We start from the raw sequence: 21,174 nt of genomic DNA, 5'->3' as shown, positions 1-21,174 counted from the left end.
TATGAAGGAGAGCTACGAATCTAGAAGTACATCTCCTTCAGTCTCTCCAGATAAACAGAAATGATCTATGAATATCATGTGCACGAGTAGCGTATTACAAAATTACTTAATTCATTTTAGATACTTCTTGAACGATGTAATACTAGGCTGCTTTTGTCAGTCGTATAGAAGCTCGACATCTGGTATGTAAGATCATGGCGTTTTCGGCCAACGGGTACTCGTCGATGCTGTTTCAATATTTCGACCCTCCGGAATGACCAAGTGTCAAATAATATTTCGTTAGTTTCGTGTAACTTGATGCCAAAGTTTCATTAACTCATTATTCAGCTGTCTCTCCACATACAGTGGTTATTTTTTGATATGGCACTACTCAGTGCTTGTCACAGTGAACTGTAAAGAACATTTACAAAAACATTATAATACTAGTCCAACATAACTGTTCTAAGCTTCCCCCTACCACATTCTGTGTTAAACTTGCTGCAAACAATCACTAAAAACTACAAGAAATTGGTATCTGATCATGCTATTCAAGCATCTCATGCATTTTCACATGTGACTTACCTGTTAGGATGATAAGATTTGATTAATGAAAACTAGTAATTATACAAATATTTAACTTTGTTTAGCACTGCTAACAAGAAAAGTAATCCAATAACAATATAAAAGTAAGTTCCTCCTGTCAAATGCAACCTTGTCATCCAAACGAATCAACAAAGTGATATCACTTGGAGCTTTCGCGTTCTTCTAGCTCGGCTATTTCTCCAGAGACTGCAGCATGTATACGTTCTACTTGTAGCAGAAATCAGACAGAACCTTGTCACACCGACAAGACATTTTACTCGATTTTGTCTGTTCGAGCCTTGTTATTCCAAACGGCCGATTTGTCGACGATGGCCGCGCGGGATTAGCCGAGCGGTCTAGGCGCTGCAGTCATGGACTGTGCGGTTGGTCCCGGCGGAGGTTCGAGTCCTCCCTCGGGGATGGGTGTGTGTGTGTGTGTGTGTGTGTGTGTGTGTGTGTGTGTGTGTTTGTCCTTAGGATAATTTAGGTTAAGTAGTGTGTAAGCTTAGGGACTGATGACCTTAGCAGTTAAGTCCCATAAGATTTCACACACATTTGAACATTTTTTTTTTGTCGACGATGTGGCGGATAGTTAGTCATAAATAACATTTACTGTTTCCAGAATGAGTCTTTAATTTTGCACCGGAATGTGCGCCATTTTGAAACTTATTGACGTTAAATGCCAGCGCAAGGCTTGAACACAGTCCCTGTCATATGCAAGAAAGCAGGAGAGGAGTTCTGACGCTGGTGAAGGTGAAGCCATAAAGGCTGAAAAGGCCAGTCGTTTGAACAAAGGTCCTTGTTGGAGCTTCAGCCTGGCAGCAAGTTTCACAACAGTGAACTCTCCTAAGAAACACGAATATAATAACGTGCAGAAAATAAAATTATCTTGAGGCGATGACCGGCAGCTGACCTGTGCATCAAGTATCTTTTAAATTGGGTGTGCTTTCGTGCTGACAGGAAAATGTTTGTATTCTACGTTTTTGTCTGTGTTTCAAAGGCAGCCGGCATTGGCACTGTAACTCTATGCGCACATTCCAAATTATAATTTTTTGTAATACATTTTCGTGGTGGGAAGCCTGGGGATTTCGTTCCACTTAAAAGTTCAGATATAACGTTCCGTGGGGCCAATAAGCGCAAATGGCTGCATGGCACACTTTAAAAGGTTTCCCTTCCTTGCGTCACATTGTGTACGGTTACAGGCTCTGCAACCACTTGTGATTTATAGCATATTCCGTGACAGAGCCGCTTTTTAGCAGACAGGAGATAGACAAGATTTACGGAGCATGCGAATGAGATTTACCCGCTGGAGAATTCTGGTATGCTTTCTGAATTCGCATTCTTACGACTGCCATTGCACTAAAAGGATCGTCATTGCAGCAGTCAGACAAGCAAACTGTACATACGTAAATCCAGCATTTTGTTGGTATCAGGATCAGCAACTCAGTATATTTGTAATTTATTAATCAAGGTTTCCGTCAGAGTTGCAGATAACGTTTTTAGTTGTGATTAGTTGCGAACATTTTTTGTTCATTGTCAAACCATTTCCTACATTAGAAGGTACAATGTTACTAACAAAACAAGAAGTAAAACGTGTGCACACATATTGTCTACACAGATTACAGCAGTGCAATAAATCTACCATGACATACCTGCATTTGTAATGTTTTACAGTACATAACACATTTGTTTTTACATCAGATCAATAAACCAAATCTTATTTGACTATATTACCAGTGACTTGATACATCCAAAATTCGACAGTGGTCTTTAGCTGTTTATACATATATGACAGACGCCTTAATTTTTAATTGTGTGTTCATACGCTCTGTCTCCGTGTTTAAACACAGTAATTTTTTGCTCTTTTTAAAAGTGATTCATGGTTCAGAAAAGTACTTTGCTTATGACATATCAATAATTTGTAAGACAGTGCGATAATGTCGGAGACCTTTATCAGTACAATGTATGGGTATTTAGTCGTACCATTAGGGATGAAAACTTTCCATTAGTGAGTGCTGTTTATCGAGTAATGGAGCGAGAGAAATATTGGGCGTAGGAAATCAAACAAATGCATGAGAAAACCATTGATATTACTGGTTTACTAAAGACGATTCACCCTACACTGAGTTGGCAAAAGTCATGGGATATCGATATGCACATACAAGTATACATATGGCGATAGTATAGCGTACACAAGTTACAAAAGGACAGTGCATTGGCGGAGGTGTCATTTGTAGTCAGATGATTTATGTGGAAAGATTTCCTATACGATTGCGGCCGCACGACAGGAATTAAGAGGCTCCGGAAAGCCATATCTTTCCAATGTGAAAATAGCGCTTATAAATTTCTCAGAAAGCATTTTAGATAGAAAGTTGAAATTTTTACATGTTATTTATTGGAGTTTGGCTACAACGTAACACAAGGAGTTTTAAAAATCTGAATTCAGTTTTTTAGAGATTAATTTTTTTCTATTGTAATGAAAATTCGCTACTTTTGTGCCATTTTTTGTTTATAAATTCAACAATATACAGGTTTTTCGAAAAAGGCTTTTACGCAGAAGGGACTATGCAACATTTCCTGGAAATCTGAAGCAAATATGTAATTTATATGAAAATATAAAACTTTTGGGAATCGAGTGACAAAGTTTGGATTAACTTTTTAGCGCGTTCCAGTTCCATAGGTTGGATTATCTTCATCTTCTGCAAACTCCTCCTACAGGTTCCACTTTGTTCTCCCCCTGTTTACTCTGGCTTGTGTTTCTAGGCTATTTATAGCCCTGTCAGCAGCCCGAAGACATTCCTTGTCTAAAGTAAGCATCGTTCGTACCATGTTGAGACCTATGTTTATTCCAATATTTCGAAGTACTTTGCGCCTTACAACGTTGACATCATTGTAGGTAGCAACAGCATCATAGACACCAAAGTGAAGTGTTTCTATTCTAGCAAACGCAGTCTTGGGGGTTGTTGACCATATAACACTTTAACACTTTCATTGGGGGTTTTGCGTTTTTCCATGAACACACTTTTTCAACAGTTTAGGTGCTACTAAGTCTCTGAAAATAGGTTTTATCACTTCCATTACCGCATCAGGTAGACTACGTGTATGAGTGTATACTTCACCAGTTAGCAATCCCTTGTTGTACTTACAACAACTGTTTTCTCTTTTGGGTCACAGGTAATGATGGGGACTTTCATCGGTTGAAAAAGTATGAAAAAAAAAGCCGAAATACTGTTTGTGTTTTGCCTTATAGCCATTCCATAATAGTTTTGTATTTTGTCAATTACACTGTCAGATAACTTCTTCATCCTGTCCAACCCATTGCCATCACTGAGTTTTTTTACGAAGCTTTCAGTCGCCGAAGTCTTAATCCCATTCGTTTCTGTACGTGTCCAATACACTCAAATTTCTGCATTACAACATAATCACCATAGGGCTTCATTCATTGAATACGTTCGAAACTTTTATAATTACCGTCACCAAGGAAATTCACATGTCACACTTTATCACACGCAACAGAATGTTGAAATACAGTATATAGACTAGAAACATCAGCCACTTCTATGCTTCCACTACTGCCATTGTAGTTAGCTGTGAAATTATTTTCATGTGTACCCTTTTTTGTGGACACCTATAATATTTAGATGTTACTGCTACATTTGAAACTCTCCAAGTATACATACAGGTGGCGGATACTACGCCATGATGCCAGGCGCCATCGAATCCTGGAGTCAAGTCTCTGCTACCACTGTTTTCTATAACTGCCTCTTTCACAGCTTTCTTCATAGGTTCTATACAAACATCTTCTAGTTTAGACCCTATAAATTTGTTGTGGTTCGTGAACTTGGTTGAGGGATTTGGAAGAGTCATCATGCCACAGAAAACTGCACGTGCTGTAGCATCCTTACTAATTGTACGCAAGGCATAAATAAATCTGACGTGTTCATAGTCTTTTCTACCATTTTCGACATTTGGAGCTACTGCAACAATGTTCCAAAAGGTGGTCATGTACGAACACTTACCACACTTCAGTTCCATTTCACTTGCAAGTCCTATATGATTTTTTGTAGAGTGTTCCAGACCGACTTCACTACACTGAATACATTTTACACAGTTTGCAAAAATTCCGTTGAGAACTGCCATATCAGATATTCGATTCGCCCATAAAACATTCATAATTTTCACTAACTGAACCAAGCTTCTTCTGCGACGTTCTGTCTTTCTCACCTTTTTGCAATGGGCAGGTGTACCAGCAAGGTTAGGTTAACACACTTTCGTCTGTTTTTACAGTAATAACACTTACCTTTTGGCTTTCCAACATTTCTCCTGTTCTTAAAAGTCTTCAGAGGATTTCTAATCACTTTACGTTTACTCATGATTATCCTTCTATAAAACAGAGACTTCGATGAACAGAATTCACTACGAATATTTTCATGATTACAAAAGACTAAATAAACATGAAACACACGACAATTGAGCAAGCGATATATATCGAAATATCAGAGGTTAGCCACAACACTTATTTTATAACACTTATTTTCTCTCACATCGCTTAAATGTGCGTGATGAGCATGTAGATTCATAAGTACATTTGATAGCAGTTTAACAGCGCGACAGTGGGTCGCGCCCATGCACAACATATTTTAAAAATATTTTAAAAATAGTTGTAGTTCCTGAACTGAATAAATTACATATCACTTGTAAGGGGAAAGGCTGTAGATGTTTAAAATGCAAGAAAGTAAAAATTGAACATTTCATGATTTTGAACCTTTCCGAAGTCCCTTAACAGACTTTGAACGCGGAGTGGTAGTTGGAGATAGACTCGTGTTACATTCCATTTCGGAAATCATTAATGGAATTCAGTCTTCCGATTTCCACACTGGGACGAGAATACCAAATTCACGCATTACCTCTCACCACAGACGGCGCAGCGGCCGACGGCCTTTACTTAACGATCGAGAACAACGGGTTTGTACAGAGTTGTCAGTGTTAACAAACAAGCAGTACTGCGTGGAATAACCGCAGAAATTAATGTGGGACGTACGAGGAACGCATCCGTTAGTGGCCGGCCGTTGTGGTCGAGCGGTTCTAGCCGCTACAGTCTGGAACCACGCGACCGCTACGGTCGCAGGTTCGAATCCTGCCTCGGGCATGGATGTGTGTGATGTCTGTCCTTAGTTAGGTTTAAGTAGTTCCAAGTTATAGGGGACTGATGACCTGAGAAGTTAAGTCCCATAGTGCTCAGAGCCATTTGAACCATCCGTTAGTACAGTGCGGCGAAATCGGGGGTTAATGGGCTATGACGGCGGACGACCGACGCTAGTGCCTTTGTTAACCGCACGGAATCGCCTGCAGCGCCCCTGCTCGTGACGATATCGGTTGGACAGTAGAGGACTAGAAAACCGTGGCCTGGTCAGATGAGTCCCGGTTTCAGTTAGTAAGAGCTGATGGGAGGGTTCGAGTGTGGCGCAGACCCCACGAAGCCATGGACCCAAGTTGTCAACAAGGCACTGTGCATGGCGGTGGTGGCTCCATAATGGTGTGGGCTCTGTACATGGAATGGACTGGGTCCTCTGGAATGTACGGCTACTTGGTCATTTCCAGTCATTCATGATGTTCCCAAACAATTACGGAATGGCCATGCGCCATGTCACAGGATCACAGTTGTTCGCGATTGGTTTGGAGAACGTTCCGGACAGTTCGAACGAATGATTTGGCCACTCAGATCGCCCGACATGAATCCCATCGAACATTTATGGGACGTGATTTATAGGTCAGCTTGAGCACAAAATCTTGCATCGGCAGCACTGTCGCGATTGTGGACGGTTATAGGGGCAGCAAGGCTCAATATTTCTGCAGGGGTCTTCCAACGAGCTGTTGAGCTCATCCCACGTCGAGTTGCTGCACTGCACCGGAGAAAAGGAGTTCCGACACGATATCAGGATGTATCCCACGACTTTTTTCACCTCAATGTATAACGTTTGTTCGTTGCTAACGATGCTTCATTATTTCTGAAATTTTTGATATTTCGAGTTACTTAACGACTGAGATCACTATATTCTATTGTGGAACAGTTAAAAGACTGTTACTTAACGTCTGAGATCACTATATTCTATTGTGGAGCAGTTAAAAGACCACGCTTATGATTCAGCATCGGTGATAAGCTTGGATGTTTACCCTTGTATCATATATACCGTTGCACTATTACTCGACGTAAAGGTTCTTATGAGATGAATCCATTTTAGTGATACAAATACAAATTAGACATTTTCTGTTATTTATGCCGCGATCGGAGCGAGGAAAGTGGAATACTTTTGCTGTTACCACGGTATTCCAGAGGACGTCGAGCCGTTACATGTGGAATTGTGTGTGGTGTGGGGTCATTAGAAGTGAGAACCCCATCACGTAAGAAAGCGCAGTGAGCGAGAGCAGTGGCCCGGTCGAGCCCAAGGCCGGAGTTTTATCGTGTTTCACTTAAATGCAATACCGTGTTTGACTATCGTACCGGAACTGCTAGCTGGTAGACAGATAAACAGCGCCGCAACGCCACACTATTCGTCACTATGTGTGTTCCACGTATGTTTTAAAAATAATTTTTAGGCGGAATGGCCGCTTTCCGTTGAATGAGAACCACGGATGAACGGTTGACGCTATTGCAGTGGCATTTGCAGCGACCGCTCGGTGGCGTTCAAATAGCGAGCGGATATTTTTACACAGTACGGTCCAGGAACGGTGCAGGACGAAACAAGAGGAGTAGGAGCCTCTAGATAATGCGTTGTTTCATCGGTTTGAGTGAGCAACACGAGGAAATGCTGAACTTTTATCCAGCTGTTTTAGTAGCTGCTGTCAATTAGCATGGCAAACGTTTATCCATGATCAGATGTCAGACCGGAATGGTATGGTACAACAGCAAAGCGGCCTACTCGTATAATAATTTTGTGTTCCTCAAAAACGAGTATCAAATAAATAAATAAATAAATAAATAGTCTGCAGAATATATACCTCTCGTGTGTTCATCAAGGTCAAGCTAGCAGTATTTAATGTATGTGGCGATTATTTGGTGAGTGCAGTCGCTTGACAACCGAGAAAAATTTAATTTTTCTAATTAATGGTTTTGTATTTACGTGTGATCAGACGATGTCGTCATACAGAGTATTACGCTGGAGTAGCACCAATGGAATCGCTGAACTTAATGTCCCACCCATCCGGCCGATCACAGTCATTTGCGCCACATGGTCTCTCTTTTCCATGAGATTCTGCGGAGGGATCTAGGATTTTTCTGTTGATAAAAAAAATGTACGGTACAGTATTTTCTACTACCGCTAAGCCAATACAAGGAGATTTTTACCCCCAGTTTATAAGAGCCAACACTGACCCTACGACTTATCTTAGAAGATGAGTTAAAAAAAGTCAATCCTACGTTTACAGCATTTGTAGATTTAGAGAAAGCTTTTGAGAGTGTTGACTGGAATACGCTCTTTGAAGTTGTGAAGCCAGGAAAAGCATTTCTTACATTGATTTAAGCGCTGTGTTTAAAGGAAAAAAAATATGACACTGATCTAGGGAATGGTTGAAATTGAGGGAGAAAAATACCCATGAAAATCGGCTAAAAAAATATTATTCTCAAAACCCGATGATATCAACTTTCGTTTATCGACTTTTATGTGTCTTTTATTTTATTACATTTCAGTTTGTATGATGTGCGTAGAATTTTAATTTTCTTCGTAACGTCTTCCTGCGTAATATATGGCTGGGAAAGACGCAACACATGTACCAATTTGGTACCTGCCAGTTCTCTCTTATTTTTATCCATGATCACAGTTTCGAGAAATGTGGAAACTCACGATACAGTCAGATAAATTGTAATAAAAACTATTTCTCACTAAACATGCGCGGCGAAACATCAACGCACACATCATCCGTCATCATGTCAAATCGGACGTGAATCAAAATTGCTCTCAGATAAGTCAAACGCGTTTGCCTTAGGCAAATTCGCCAAACAAAGCCGCACAGTGCCAAATAATTTGTGGAGCGTTTACACAGGCCGTGAAGTGTGCATTGTGGCTGTAACAGAAGACCAATAAACACCCGATTCTGTCAAGAATCGAAATGCTACGTAGAAAATAGCTTCAGAGGTTTGACTACTTTACGAATGAGTTAATATGTTATATGTCCGACGTTTAGGATTTAAGGGAGAAAGGTTTAGAAAAGATTTGAAATTATGTTTAAAGTTTGTCGAAAGTCATTATGTGCTGCCGTTATCAAGCACTGGATGAAGATAGTCTGTGTAATTTGCGATCAGTAAAAGCTAGTTTTTAATGCGTCTCACTGTTTATGATGTCGTGTTTTCTTAGTTGTGTGCCGTGCAAAGATATAATTTTGCTGTTATAGTCAGTGATATTTGTGGATCCTGTTTGAATAGTGAGTTGGCAATAGAGTCAGTAGTAAAGAAGTAATGAATTAAAACGTCATGTCATATGCTGAAGTTTTAGTGCATGAACAGCGAAAGCGTAGTAAGCGATATATTTTTTTCTTATGATTGTATGAGGAATGTCAGCGAGACTAGCGTTCATAAAGGTTTGAAATTATGGATGAAGTTTGTAGGGAGTCGCTGAGTGCTCGGATTTTCAAATACTGGATGAATATGCTGTGGGTAATTGTTGCGCCGTCAGTTACGCGGCCTAAGAGTAATACTTGTCATACGGTGTTAAACCTTTAACCTAAGAATGTATCTTGTAGTGTGTAGTTGATGGCAGCATGTTAAATTTTTAAATGCGTTGTATAATTTTCTGAACTATCGAAAATAAAATTTTTGTTGTTCTTGGAAGCTGTTAGTTCGTCATTTAGTTACATGTTCAGTATACCATTTCAACGATGCTTTTATCGTAATGATGTGGAACGGGTCAGTTTGCAGGATATGTATACAAGATTACTGTTAACATTGTCGAAAACATTATCATTTTATTCCCACTCATGCAACTACAATTAAAAACAAGTATTTTTTTGTAGCTACTAGTTTCTAAGTAGAAATTCGTCAATGGAATAGAAGGAATTGTCCACGAGAAATTATTTTAAATTAGATTTAAAACTTGCTTCTCTATCTGTCGGATGCTTTATGTTATTAGTCAAAAATAAAGGTTATCTTTCCCCCTAGTGTAGTAGATGTGTACATCACTGTTGTTCTCAAATTGCGATTGATTATTTATGACGAATTACATTAGCGAACATATGGATTGTGACGGTACAGTTACAATGCCAGCCGTTAGATGGGCAACCTAGAACCTGGATAATGAACCATGAACAGGATTAGCCGTTTAGTAATAAAGATAGCAAAACTGAAGCTATGTCGTGTGTAGTGTAAGTGAATGAGATCTGGTATGTGGTGCAGGCTTGCTTACTGACATTCAAGTAGGCCGGGAGGGGGGGAGGGGAAGGGGTTCGCCGGGAGAGATGCCACGTCAGCTGTCGTCACGCACAAGCAATTGGAGCGAGCCACAGCTTGTGCGTGTGCGTGTGAGAGAGCGCGTAATGTGTGTAGGAGCGCACACGTGCGGCGGCGGCGGCGGCGGCCCCACTTGTTTTATCTCGCTGCTTCTGCCCGCCTCCAGCAGTGCCCCGCCGCCGCCGGCGTCGCCACTGCGCCTCCTCGTCGCACGCGGCTTCGCGTCCGCTCACTGCCGCTTAGTTGTTTCCGTTCTCCGCGTGTGTACACAACGTCCTGCGCGGTCAAATGCCGCCAGTGCGGATGGTTGAGGAGGAAACCGTGTGTGGCGAGTGTGACGCAGAGGTCCGGAAGATGTGTTGAGGGCCGCCGGTCGACGCCTCGGCGCTCTGCGGCGATAATCAGAGGCGGTTGGAAGTGGGCCGCCGCTGCGAGTGCGATAAGGCGGCGAGAGGGCTGGCGGGCTAGAGCGGCCGGCTGCGGGCAGTTGGCAGGCGAGCGACGCCGATGGCGGACTCCGGCAGGAAGAGGACGCCCAAGCAGTGGGAGGCGCGCTCGCTGCACAGGAGGTCGCTGCGACGCCTGCGCCGCCACCACCCACGGTCAGTAGGCGCAGTCTCACCCCTCGTCTCGCACCTGCTGCTTGCTGTTCAGTCCCTGTGTCATACACGAGCGACTTTCTTGCCCCCTTTCGTGGAAACTAGTACTGTAAAAGTAACGATCCAGTTTTGTACCCTATGTAGTCGGTCGCGCTCGCTGCACAGGAGGTCGCTGCGACGCCTGCGCCGCCACCACCCACGGTCAGTAGGCGCAGTCTCACCCCTCGTCTCGCACCTGCTGCTTGCTGTTCAGTCCCTGTGTCATACACGAGCGACTTTCTTGCCCCCTTTCGTGGAAACTAGTACTGTAAAAGTAACGATCCAGTTTTGTACCCTATGTAGTCGGTCACTATCTTTCTAGCAAGGCGGACAGGGTGTTTATGAACAATTTGCCTCCAATTTGCTCTATCTTCATATAGTTCATGTCTCGATACGGCTTCCCAGTCGCCACTAGCCTTCAGATCGTCCTTAATCCATTATTTGGCACACACAGAAGTACCGGGTGATAAAAAAAGTCAGTATAAATTTGAAAACTTAATAAACCACGGAATAATGTAGATAGAGACGTAAAAATTGACACACATGCTTTGAATGACATGGGGTTTTATTACGATGGCGCTCCACCCCATATTGCTAGATGCGTGAAAGATCTGTTCCGCGTGTCGTTTCGTGATGACTGTGTGCTCAGCCGCCACTTTCGTCATGCTTGGCCTCCCAGGTCCCCAGACCTCAGTCCGCGCGATTATTGGCTTTGGGGTTACCTGAAATCGTGATCGACCGACATCTCTAGGGATGCTGAAAGACAACATCCGACGCCAGTGCCTCACCATAACTCCGGACATGCTTTACAGTGCTGTTCACAACATTATTCCTCGACTACAGCTATTGTTGAGGAACGATGGTGGACATATTGAGCATTTACTGTAAAGAACATCATCTTTGCTTTGTCTTACTTTGTTATGCTCATTATTGTTATTCTGATCAGATGAAGCGCCATCTGTCGGACATTTTTTGAACTTTTGTATTTTTTTGTTTCCAATAAAACCCCATGTCATTACAAGCATGTGTGTCAATTTGTGCCTCTCTATCTACATTATTCCGTGATTTATTTAGTTTTATTAGTATTTAAATTAGATAGATGTATTCACGTGAACAGTTTTAAGTACTTTTTTTTTTTCAAATTGCAATATGCTCTCTGTAAGTACAGGGTGTGCCAGAAGGACTTTACAACTTTGGAATGATATAGAAATTTATTGAGATGGCTTACAGAATCGGTAGACACATATCATTTTTTAAGCAAACAACCTCAGATTTCACCTAAAAGTGGTAAACGTAATTTTGCTTTTCTCTGACTACCATCTGTGATGCGGCAAACATCTCAACGGTAATCAGTTTCTCCCCACACGCGTTGCAACAAATCGGGCGTAACTTGTGGGACGGCAGCGCATACATTCGATTTTTCAGGTCGGCTAAGTTGTTTTGTAGGGGAGGAACATACACAAGGTCTTTAATGAAACCCCAGAGGAAGAAATCCCGTGATGCCAAGTCTTGGGAGCGAGGTGGCCATGTGATTTGCCCTTCACGGCACAATCCAGCGACCTGGGAAGGTATTATCGAGGAAACCTTGAAGTTCCGTGAGGAAATGAGATGGTGCACCGTCTTGCTGGTAATAAACCATTCCATCTTGGTCATCTCCATCCATCAATGGGATTAAAAAGTATGCAAGCATTTCCACATACACAATACCAGTGACAGTTTTCTCCACGAAGAAGAAAGGGCCATACACTTTCAGTTTGCTAAGGGCACAAAACACATTAACTTTGGGGTTGTCATGATTGAGTTCCAGGGTTGCATGTGAATTTTTGCTACTCTATATTCTGCAGTTCTGGGTATTCACCATATCACTGATACGAAATGGTGACTCAGCGTTAAAGATTATTGTGTTAAGGAATGTTTCCACTCCATCTGTGGCTTACTACTTGAGCCCCATCTTATTCTATTACTCGCTCCTGTGAACGGGAACGCGTTATGCAAGTCTTGGTGTCACTCACGTCCATCTAGGAAGTTTTTACTGAGTTTAACGAAGGCGATGTTGGCCTGATGTATTCGACGATGCTCTTTGGCTACACTGTCTAAAGGATCGTTCTAAGAAATACCAAATTAAGATCAACCTGAAGATGCCGAAATAAGGTGAAACGCGTTGTTGAAAAATAAAAAACTAAAATTGCAACCAAGACTGTTTTCAACCAATACTGTTAAGGAATGTCTCGTCGTCCTCTATACGATGCAACATTTCCGCACAAATTTTCCCACGAGCAAGCTTGTCTGCATCACTGATGTGCTGTGCCATTGTGAAGCTGCATTATTTCGAGTGTAAACGTTCTTTTGCAGTGAACACCTCGTCTCAACAGAGTTATTATGCCAAGAGTGAATTGCAGGCCTGCTTGGGGATTCTTTAGCCTATTCAATGCGAAATTTACGCCGAACGGATGTTGCAGAGTTCGTTTCATGAAACCGAAACAGGCAGCGAGCACGCACCGCATCGCGCGACTGCTACTGTCGCAGGTTCGAATCCTGCCTCGGGCATGGATGTGTGTGATATCCTTATGTTAGTTAGGTTTAAGTAGTTCTAAGTTCTAGGGGACTGATGACCACAGAAGTTAAGGCCCATAGTGCTCAGAGCCATTTGAGCCAGCACGCACCGCACCATTGAAAGTAGCTATTTTAACACTACAGTACGCTAGCGCTCCTGGTGGCGGAATGGAGTACTGATGCTCCACGTGAATCAAACTTGTTGTTTGCTACAAAATAACGCATCTACCGAATCTGCAAGTTGTCTCAATAATTTGTATATCATTTCAAAATTGTAAAATCCTTTTTGACTTACCCTGCATATTGTCACAGAAGGCCCATGGGCGCTACAACATCAACACTACAATGTTGTTCCTGTGGCAGAAAAGAATGTTGCATCTTGCAGTATTTAATGTGAAATGTAGTGAAACGATATTTTTTCGGTACAAAGCACAGAACAGATCCACAGTCGAATACTCCTGAGGGCAAAGCCATCATGTTCCATTTTGCCTCATCCTCTGGCCAATGACAAAAACTATCATATCACACATTATTCACTGGCATAACAGCTGCTTGTTTCTTCTTCTTCTGGACTTGTTTCTCCATCCAATAGCCAAAGCCAGAGTTTCTCTTCCCAAAAGAGATCAGTCCATTTGCAATGCTCCAGATAAGAACTTGCTGACAAATTTTGTATCAACTCACCTTCAAGACATCCGCTTTCCGTTTATAAGTAATTTTCGTAGTACGAGAAATAACAGCACCACAAAATTGAAAGAAACTGCTACACCTGTAACTGACGCTCACGCTATCTTGCTCAGTGTCTGCTAAATATGCGTACTATTCAGAAATTTATCACCAAAGGCAACAGAGTGTCGCTTTATATGAGTTTTTAAACATTGCTTGCAAGTGCCATCGGCCATCAGTGGACGAAACCTGAAAGGTACCGTAGGAAATAGTGTGCAATTTTGATATTGCTTGAGAGCAACATCGCTGAATAAAGGATTAATTTGATGCAGCCATCTTTTTTTGGGTCATTCTATTGGCCTTTCCCCCTGCATATTTTTGTCTAAGTATTGTTCTGGTAGGCGGTTATCCAACTTCCTCAAGTGTCGAAAGCACTTGAGCCGTGCGTCACTCAGTCTCTCAGCCACTGATAGATGCACTTGCATCTCTCTTCCGATGTCTTCATTCCTACTGTTAGCTCTTCAAGTCTTCTGCAAGGTGATCACAAAATCTTCATTTTGCGTGCGTGCGACTTGCTGGAATCTGCTTCGTTAATTACACAGCACTCCAGGCTGAAAGTCAGAATCGGCAGGAGATATGTTTTAAACAAGAAAGAATAAGTAGCCTCGGTTGCAAAATCGTTTTTTATTTATTTAATTTGTGACGCGTTTCACTGTCACAGGTTCATCATCAGACATCTGCAGAAAACGGGTTTCCTCAGTACAAATTTATGAGTCAGGAATCCTCTATAAAGCTACATTGTCAGTAAATAAAACGACTTTGAAACCACGATCTGAGTTGTGAAAAGAGCGTAACCAAAGACAAACTCACCGATTGAGAACACTCAGGACCATTGCCTAGCGTACAGAAAGTCCCAGGATCACAAAAAATGGCACGTCATCCAATAAAATTTGCCGGACATGTCCACCGAGTAAAAACACCAGAGGTCCACTGGCAAGAGTACAGAACGCCCCGCAATCACCAAAAAATGGTACGTTATCCAATAAAATATACAGGACACATCCACCTACGGAAATAAATAAGAATATGTTTCAAGGCGAAGAGCGGTAAACGGAATAAACGTAAGAAATCACGTAAGTAAGGGTGGAGATAAAGGAACAAATATTGAAGGCTAAGAGACCTTGGGCCACAGAGTATGTGATTAATATGTGCCGGCCATTGTGGCCTAGCGGTTCTAGGCGCTTCAGTCTGGAACCGCGCGACTGCTACGGTCGCAGGCTCGAATCCAGCCTCGGGCATGGATATGAGTGATGTCCTTAGGTTAGTCAGGTTTAAGTAGTTCTGAGTTTTAGGGGACTGAAGACCTCAGATGTTGAGTCCCATAGTACTCAGAACCATTTGAACCATGGCAGCAGGCGTGTTCCGGCCACTTGGTAGAGCGAATGAAAACACAGTTATTCCTGTGGGCGATTTGCCATACGGTAGATGACGGAAACTGTAGCCTGTGAAGCGAGGAAATTAGAGGGTTACGAATACAGCCGACTCCATCCGAGTCGAACAAGAATTATATATGGAGGAAGAAAACAGGGTGAGTGACAAAATGTGTTCGATGTTTCCTGTCACTGTCGACTTGCTTCGTTGAAAATAAGAAATTGGAGGAACACGAAAGCTGCCAAGTGGGTACGAACGTGCGGAAAGGCGAATAAGGAAATGCTTCTACTCAGGGTATGCTGAGGGCAGCGAATTATAGCAATCCGAAAACTACTGATTTGGCCCGAGTCTGACACGAATTGCGTATAGGGAAGAACACACGGAAGAAACGAAACTCTTGAGGCACTAACGAAACGGCACTTCGAGCCTAGTGGAATTCTTGTTACTCAGTAACGGATGCATACGACATGTAGCAGCCCTAGTGACGAGCGAATGTATTGCAGCGCCACTGCCTCATTCCTGCACAGAGATTCGCCTATAACGATAAGTCGAGTTGTTACAGGACGGGGCCAAATTTTAATTTTGTGAGTGCTGTTGCTGTGCAATTAGGAGCCAGAACCGTGAAAGTCAGGTAATTAGGGACAGTTCGTGTTGCAAAAATTCGAAATATAGTAACAGAATGAAGAAACTAGAAATTTTAACAGAAGTTTATTAATGTCCAAAGTAAAATTCGTAGTGGATGTTCTTGGCAAAAGATGTATAGTACATTTTCCACACTGTTGAGAACTGAAAGAAATGGAGAAGTACCGTCCAAAAGTTTCAAAACATGAACAACTTTGCGCTCGAGAAAATACATACACAAGATAAGAAACAATTTTTAGAGGAAAACATGTACCTTTTTGCTTAACCCTGTGTATCATGTTTGTTTCTAAGTGCCAAAAACATCGCCGAAAATTTTCTCGTTCAGTGTATCTTTCTTTTTCACTGTTGAAAGAATTTTCGTTAAAAGCGTTTAGCTAATTTATCCATAGACTTTTTCTTTGTCTAAGTACTCAGAAACTTAAAAAATATTGCTTTCAGATGTTTGGTTTCTTGTAGGATAACACTAACAGGAAAAATATCAAGTGCTCGTGCAACTTTTTCAGTGCGTCACTAAAATGTAGCGAAAAATAAAATACAAATTAACAAGAGAGGAAAGCACAAAATCCATTATTATAACGTGAATGAAGGGGGAATAGGTTAACTTCCGATGTTAGCAGAGACTGTCACAGTGCTCTGTTTCTACGCATACACATTCTCCCCGTCATATTCAGGATTTTAGAACTCAACACTCGACACACGCGACGAAGTTAACGGCTTGTTTACATGCAGGACGTGACGCGTACCAACCACGAGGAGTCGATGTTGACCAGAAAGCCGCTCGTGTAAAACGAGCTGTAGTGGAGTGAACACTGAACTAACTCCGCGTTCAGGTTCAGCAAACATCACTGCGCCGCCATGACGCTACTTTTTGTTTTCGCTATTGCTCCCGGATTTGAATGCCCGCGTATTTTTCAACGCGAAGCACACCAAGCGTTTTTCTCGACGTGGCTCGTGGATGCTCAGAAAAGAGCCGGTCCATCATGCGGAACATGCTCATCAACGTGATGTGAGAACTCGTCGCTAGTCAATTGAGTTGAATTCTCTTCTGTTGATCACACTGTTGGCAAATTTATCTAAAGCCACATTTAAAATTTCTTTAAGGCATTGTATGTAAAACTGACTGGGGTCATTTCCTCCAGTGATACAGTAATACTATTGATTTCCTCTGTTTCCATCAATGACTCAGGATTGATTCAGTGAAGATTATCGCCAGTATCAGTCAACATTGAAATGATCAAATGGTTATCGATGCCCCACAATCCTCCTTGGCTTCCATTTCAGTCGCCGGAACGAGTGTACTTAAGGTTTTATCCTCATTTCTTGCTTCATGTTTTCTTTTGCTTGCAGTGTAACCATTGGCTGGCGGAACTTCAAGATATTTGTTCTTTTACTTGGGCTGAGAGAGGCACTGCTTCCGTTGTCGTCCTCGTCCTGACTGTTGTTGGAAATATCGACAATGTCTTCTTTTTAACTATTATTATTTCCTTCTGGTGTGTCACGAATTTGTGCTTAAACTCGATTTGACGTGATTTGTCTTGCATTTTGTGGGTCTCAGTTTCAGCTGGCGGTTGACATGATCTTCTTTTACGGAGTGTTGCAACACGATCTTCAGTTGCATTGCTGCCCGTTTCCCTTTGAATTTTGTTGTATGGTATGGATTTCGGTAGGACAGCCTCACAGTTTTCAGTGTTTTCTGTAGCTTCCATTTTCCGTTGACTGTAATCGGTATGCTCTGACTCATCTACACCTACGTGGATACTCTGCAAATCATATTTTAGTGGCTGGCAGTGGGTTCATCGAACCACCTTCATAATAATCTCTATTATTCTAGTCTCGTACAGCGCTCGGAAGAAAACGAACACCTATATCTTTCGGTGCGAGCTCTGATTGATCGTTTCTCCCTACGTAGGTCAGTGTCAATAAAATATTTTCGCATTCGGAGGAGAAAGGTGGTGAATGAAATTTCGTGAGAAGATTCAGCCGCAACGAAAAACGCCTTTGTTTTAATGATGTCCACCCTAAATCCTGTATCATTTTAGTGACACTCTCTCCCCTATTTCGCTATAAACAAAACGTGCTGCCCTTCTTTGAACTTCCTCGATGTACTCCGTCAATCCTATCTGATAGGGATCTCACACCGCGTAGCAGTATTCTAAAAGAGGAGGCAGTCTCCTTAGTAGATCTGTTACATTTTCTAAGTAGATCTGTTACATTTTCTAAGTATCCTGTCAATGAAATGCAATCGTTGGTTAGCCTTTCCCACAACATTTTCTACGTGTTCCTTCCAATTTAAGTCATTCGTAATTGTAATTCCTAGGTATTGAGTTGAACTTATGGCCCTTAGATTTTACTGATTTATCGTGTAACCGAGGTTTAACAGATTTTTTTTTAGCACTCGTATGGATGACCTCAGTGTCGATTGCCAATTTTCGCACCATACAGACATTTTTTAAATCTTTTTGCAATTCGTTTTGATCTTCTAATGACGTTACTAATCGATAAACGACAGCGTCATTTGCAAACAACCTAAGAAGGCTGCTCACGTTGTCTCCTAAACAGCAAAGAGCCTGTAACACTACCTTGGGGAACTCCAGAAATCATTTGTATATTACTCCATGACTTTCCGTCAGTTACTACGAACTATGGCCTCTCCGACAGGAAATCACGAATCCAGCCACATAACTAAGACGATATGCCACAGGCACGCAATTTCACTTATGTGGTACAGTGTCAAAAGCCTTCCAGAAATCCAGAAATACGAAATCAATCTGAAATCCCTGGTCAATAGCACTCAACACTTCATGCGAATAAAGAGCTAGTTGTGTTTCACAAGAACGATGTTTGTAAATCCATATAGACTGTGTGTGAGTAGATCGTTTTTTTCGAGGTGATTCTCAATGTTCGAACACAATACATTTTCCAAAATTCTGCTGCGTATCGACGTTAATGATATGGGCCTGTAATTTAGTAGATTACTACCTTTTTGAATATTGGTGTGACCTGTGCAACTTTCCAGTCTTTGGGTACGGATCTTTCGTCGAGCGAAAGGTTGTATATGATTGTTAAGTATGGAACTATTTGATCACCATACTCTGAAAGGAACTTAACTGGTATACTTTGTGGACCAGAAGACTTGCTTTTGTTAAGTGATTTAAGTTGCTTCACTGCTCAGAGAATATCTACTTCTACGTTACTCATGTCGGCAGCTGTTCTTGATTCGAATTCGGGAATATTTTCTCCGTCATCTTTGGTGAACAAATTTTAGGAGGCTGTGTTTAGTAACTGCTCTTTGCCAGCACTGTCTCAGCGTTCATTTCTAAGTTCTCTGTGTGTGGGACATATACGCTCTCCGTTTCCGGGTTGGTGTCTGTCGACACGGGTGGATACGTCAGAGGCGCGCTGACACGCCTGGGCCTGCCGTGCGCTCGACCGGTGCCTCTGGAAGGTAGCCGGGCCACGCGCCACCTCGAGCTCTCAGTGGGGTTGCGTATCGCGCACGTCCTCGGCTGTTCGTCCTAGACAACAGATACCCGGCAGTCTGATGCACTAATGACGTAACGTGTTACAGTAAATCGATCCTAATTGGTATACTCTGTTGAGATCCGGCAAGGAAAATCTGTTATCTCCATCTCCCACCATAAACAGAAATTTATTGTCCATGTCCACTTAAATCCTGACGTACGTGAACACATGGTATTCAAATAGGAATTTGAATACTTCTATGGTGCGCAATTCTAGACCAGCATGTGTTGTTGAACCTCACTTACATTGATCAGCCAGAATATTATGACCACCGATCTAATATCGATATAAAACCGTCCGGGCGATGGTAGCGTCAACTGGCGAGTAATGGCTGCTGCTCACACACGCACGGTGTATGTAGTATCAGAGAGCGCACTGTGTGCATGTAGAATGGGGAAGGCGCGCGATCTACTTGAATTTGACCGACGACAAATTGTGCTCGGCACGAGCATTTCGGAAACTGTATGACTTGTCTGGCGTTCGGGGACTGCTGTGGTGAGTGTCTTCAACACGTGGCGGAACCAAGATGAAAGCACGTACAGACGTCGTGGGGTTGGGCGACCACCTATCCAGGGCAGCCTAGTAAAACAGCATAAAACAGCACAGGCGGCGAATTGTGGCGGAACTAACATCAGACTTTAGTGCTGGGCCGAGTACGATGACGCTCGTGAAGAACACTCATAACGATGGGCCTCCGCAGCCGACATCTGCATGTGCCAACGTTAACACCACGACACGGGTAACTAAGACTGAAATGCGCACGTGACCATCGTACACTGGACTTTGGCGAATTGGCAGAGCGTTACATGGCGATGAATGCCGACAACTTCTTCATCACACCGATACGAGTGCGCTAATCCGTCATGTACTGTGAGACAGAGACAAGCTGACGGCGGCTCAATTATGCTCTAGGGAACATTCACGTGGGCATCCATGGGTCCAGTGGATCTCGTGCAAATTGCACCATGATGGCCAAGGAGTATCGTACACTGGTTGCAGACCACGTACACCACTTCTTGACGATCATGTTTCCCGACGGCAGTGTTATTTTTTAACAAGATAATGCAACATGTCACAAGGCGCCGGGAATGTAAAGCAGTCGTTCCTGGAACACAGCGGCGAGTTCCAGTTTATACACTCCTGGAAATGGAAAAAAGAACACATTGACACCGGTGTGTCAGACCCACCATAATTGCTCCGGACACTGCGAGAGGGCTGTACAAGCAATGATCACACGCACGGCACAGTGGACACACCAGGAACCGCGGTGTTGGCCGTCGAATGGCGCTAGCTGCGCAGCATTTGTGCACCGCCGCCGTCAGTGTCAGCCAGTTTGCCGTGGCATACGGAGCTCCATCGCAGTCTTTAACACTGGTAGCATGCCGCCACAGCGTGGACGTGAACCGTATGTGCAGTTGACGGACTTTGAGCGAGGGCGTATAGTGGGCATGCGGGAGGCCGGGTGGACGTACCGCCGAATTGCTCAACAAGTGGGGCGTGAGGTCTCCACAGTACATCGATGTTGTCGCCAGTGGTCGGCGGAAGGTGCACGTGCCCGTCGACCTGGGACCGGACCGCAGCGACGCACGGATGCACGTCAAGACTGTAGGATCCTACGCAGTGCCGTAGGGGACCGCACCGCCACTTCTCAGCAAATTAGGGACACTGTTGTTCCTGGGGTATCGGCGAGGACCATTCGCAACCGTCTCCATGAAGCTGGGCTAC

At 42.9% G+C, this 21,174-nt stretch overlaps 1 protein-coding gene across 2 annotated transcripts in view; it reads left to right on the top strand.

Annotated features, from left to right (window-relative positions):
- LOC126187797 (colorectal mutant cancer protein) overlaps positions 1-21,174 on the top strand; it is a 582,723-nt gene that overhangs the window by 58,732 nt on the left and 502,817 nt on the right. Inside the window, exon 1 of one of the 2 annotated variants that reach the window (XM_049929086.1) lies at positions 10,193-10,602. The exons of the other annotated variant lie outside the window; for it this stretch is intronic. Within the exon in view, the coding sequence (XP_049785043.1) occupies positions 10,508-10,602 (95 nt within the window). The 5' untranslated portion in view covers positions 10,193-10,507. Of the gene's footprint in view, positions 1-10,192; positions 10,603-21,174 lie in introns of those variants that run through there. 2 annotated transcript variants of the gene reach the window in all.

This window comes from Schistocerca cancellata, chromosome 1, assembly GCF_023864275.1.
Source record: "Schistocerca cancellata isolate TAMUIC-IGC-003103 chromosome 1, iqSchCanc2.1, whole genome shotgun sequence".
Taxonomy (NCBI): domain Eukaryota; kingdom Metazoa; phylum Arthropoda; class Insecta; order Orthoptera; family Acrididae; genus Schistocerca; species Schistocerca cancellata.
Note: the sequence above shows the minus strand (reverse complement) of the source record. Positions and strands in the feature narration are given on the sequence as shown.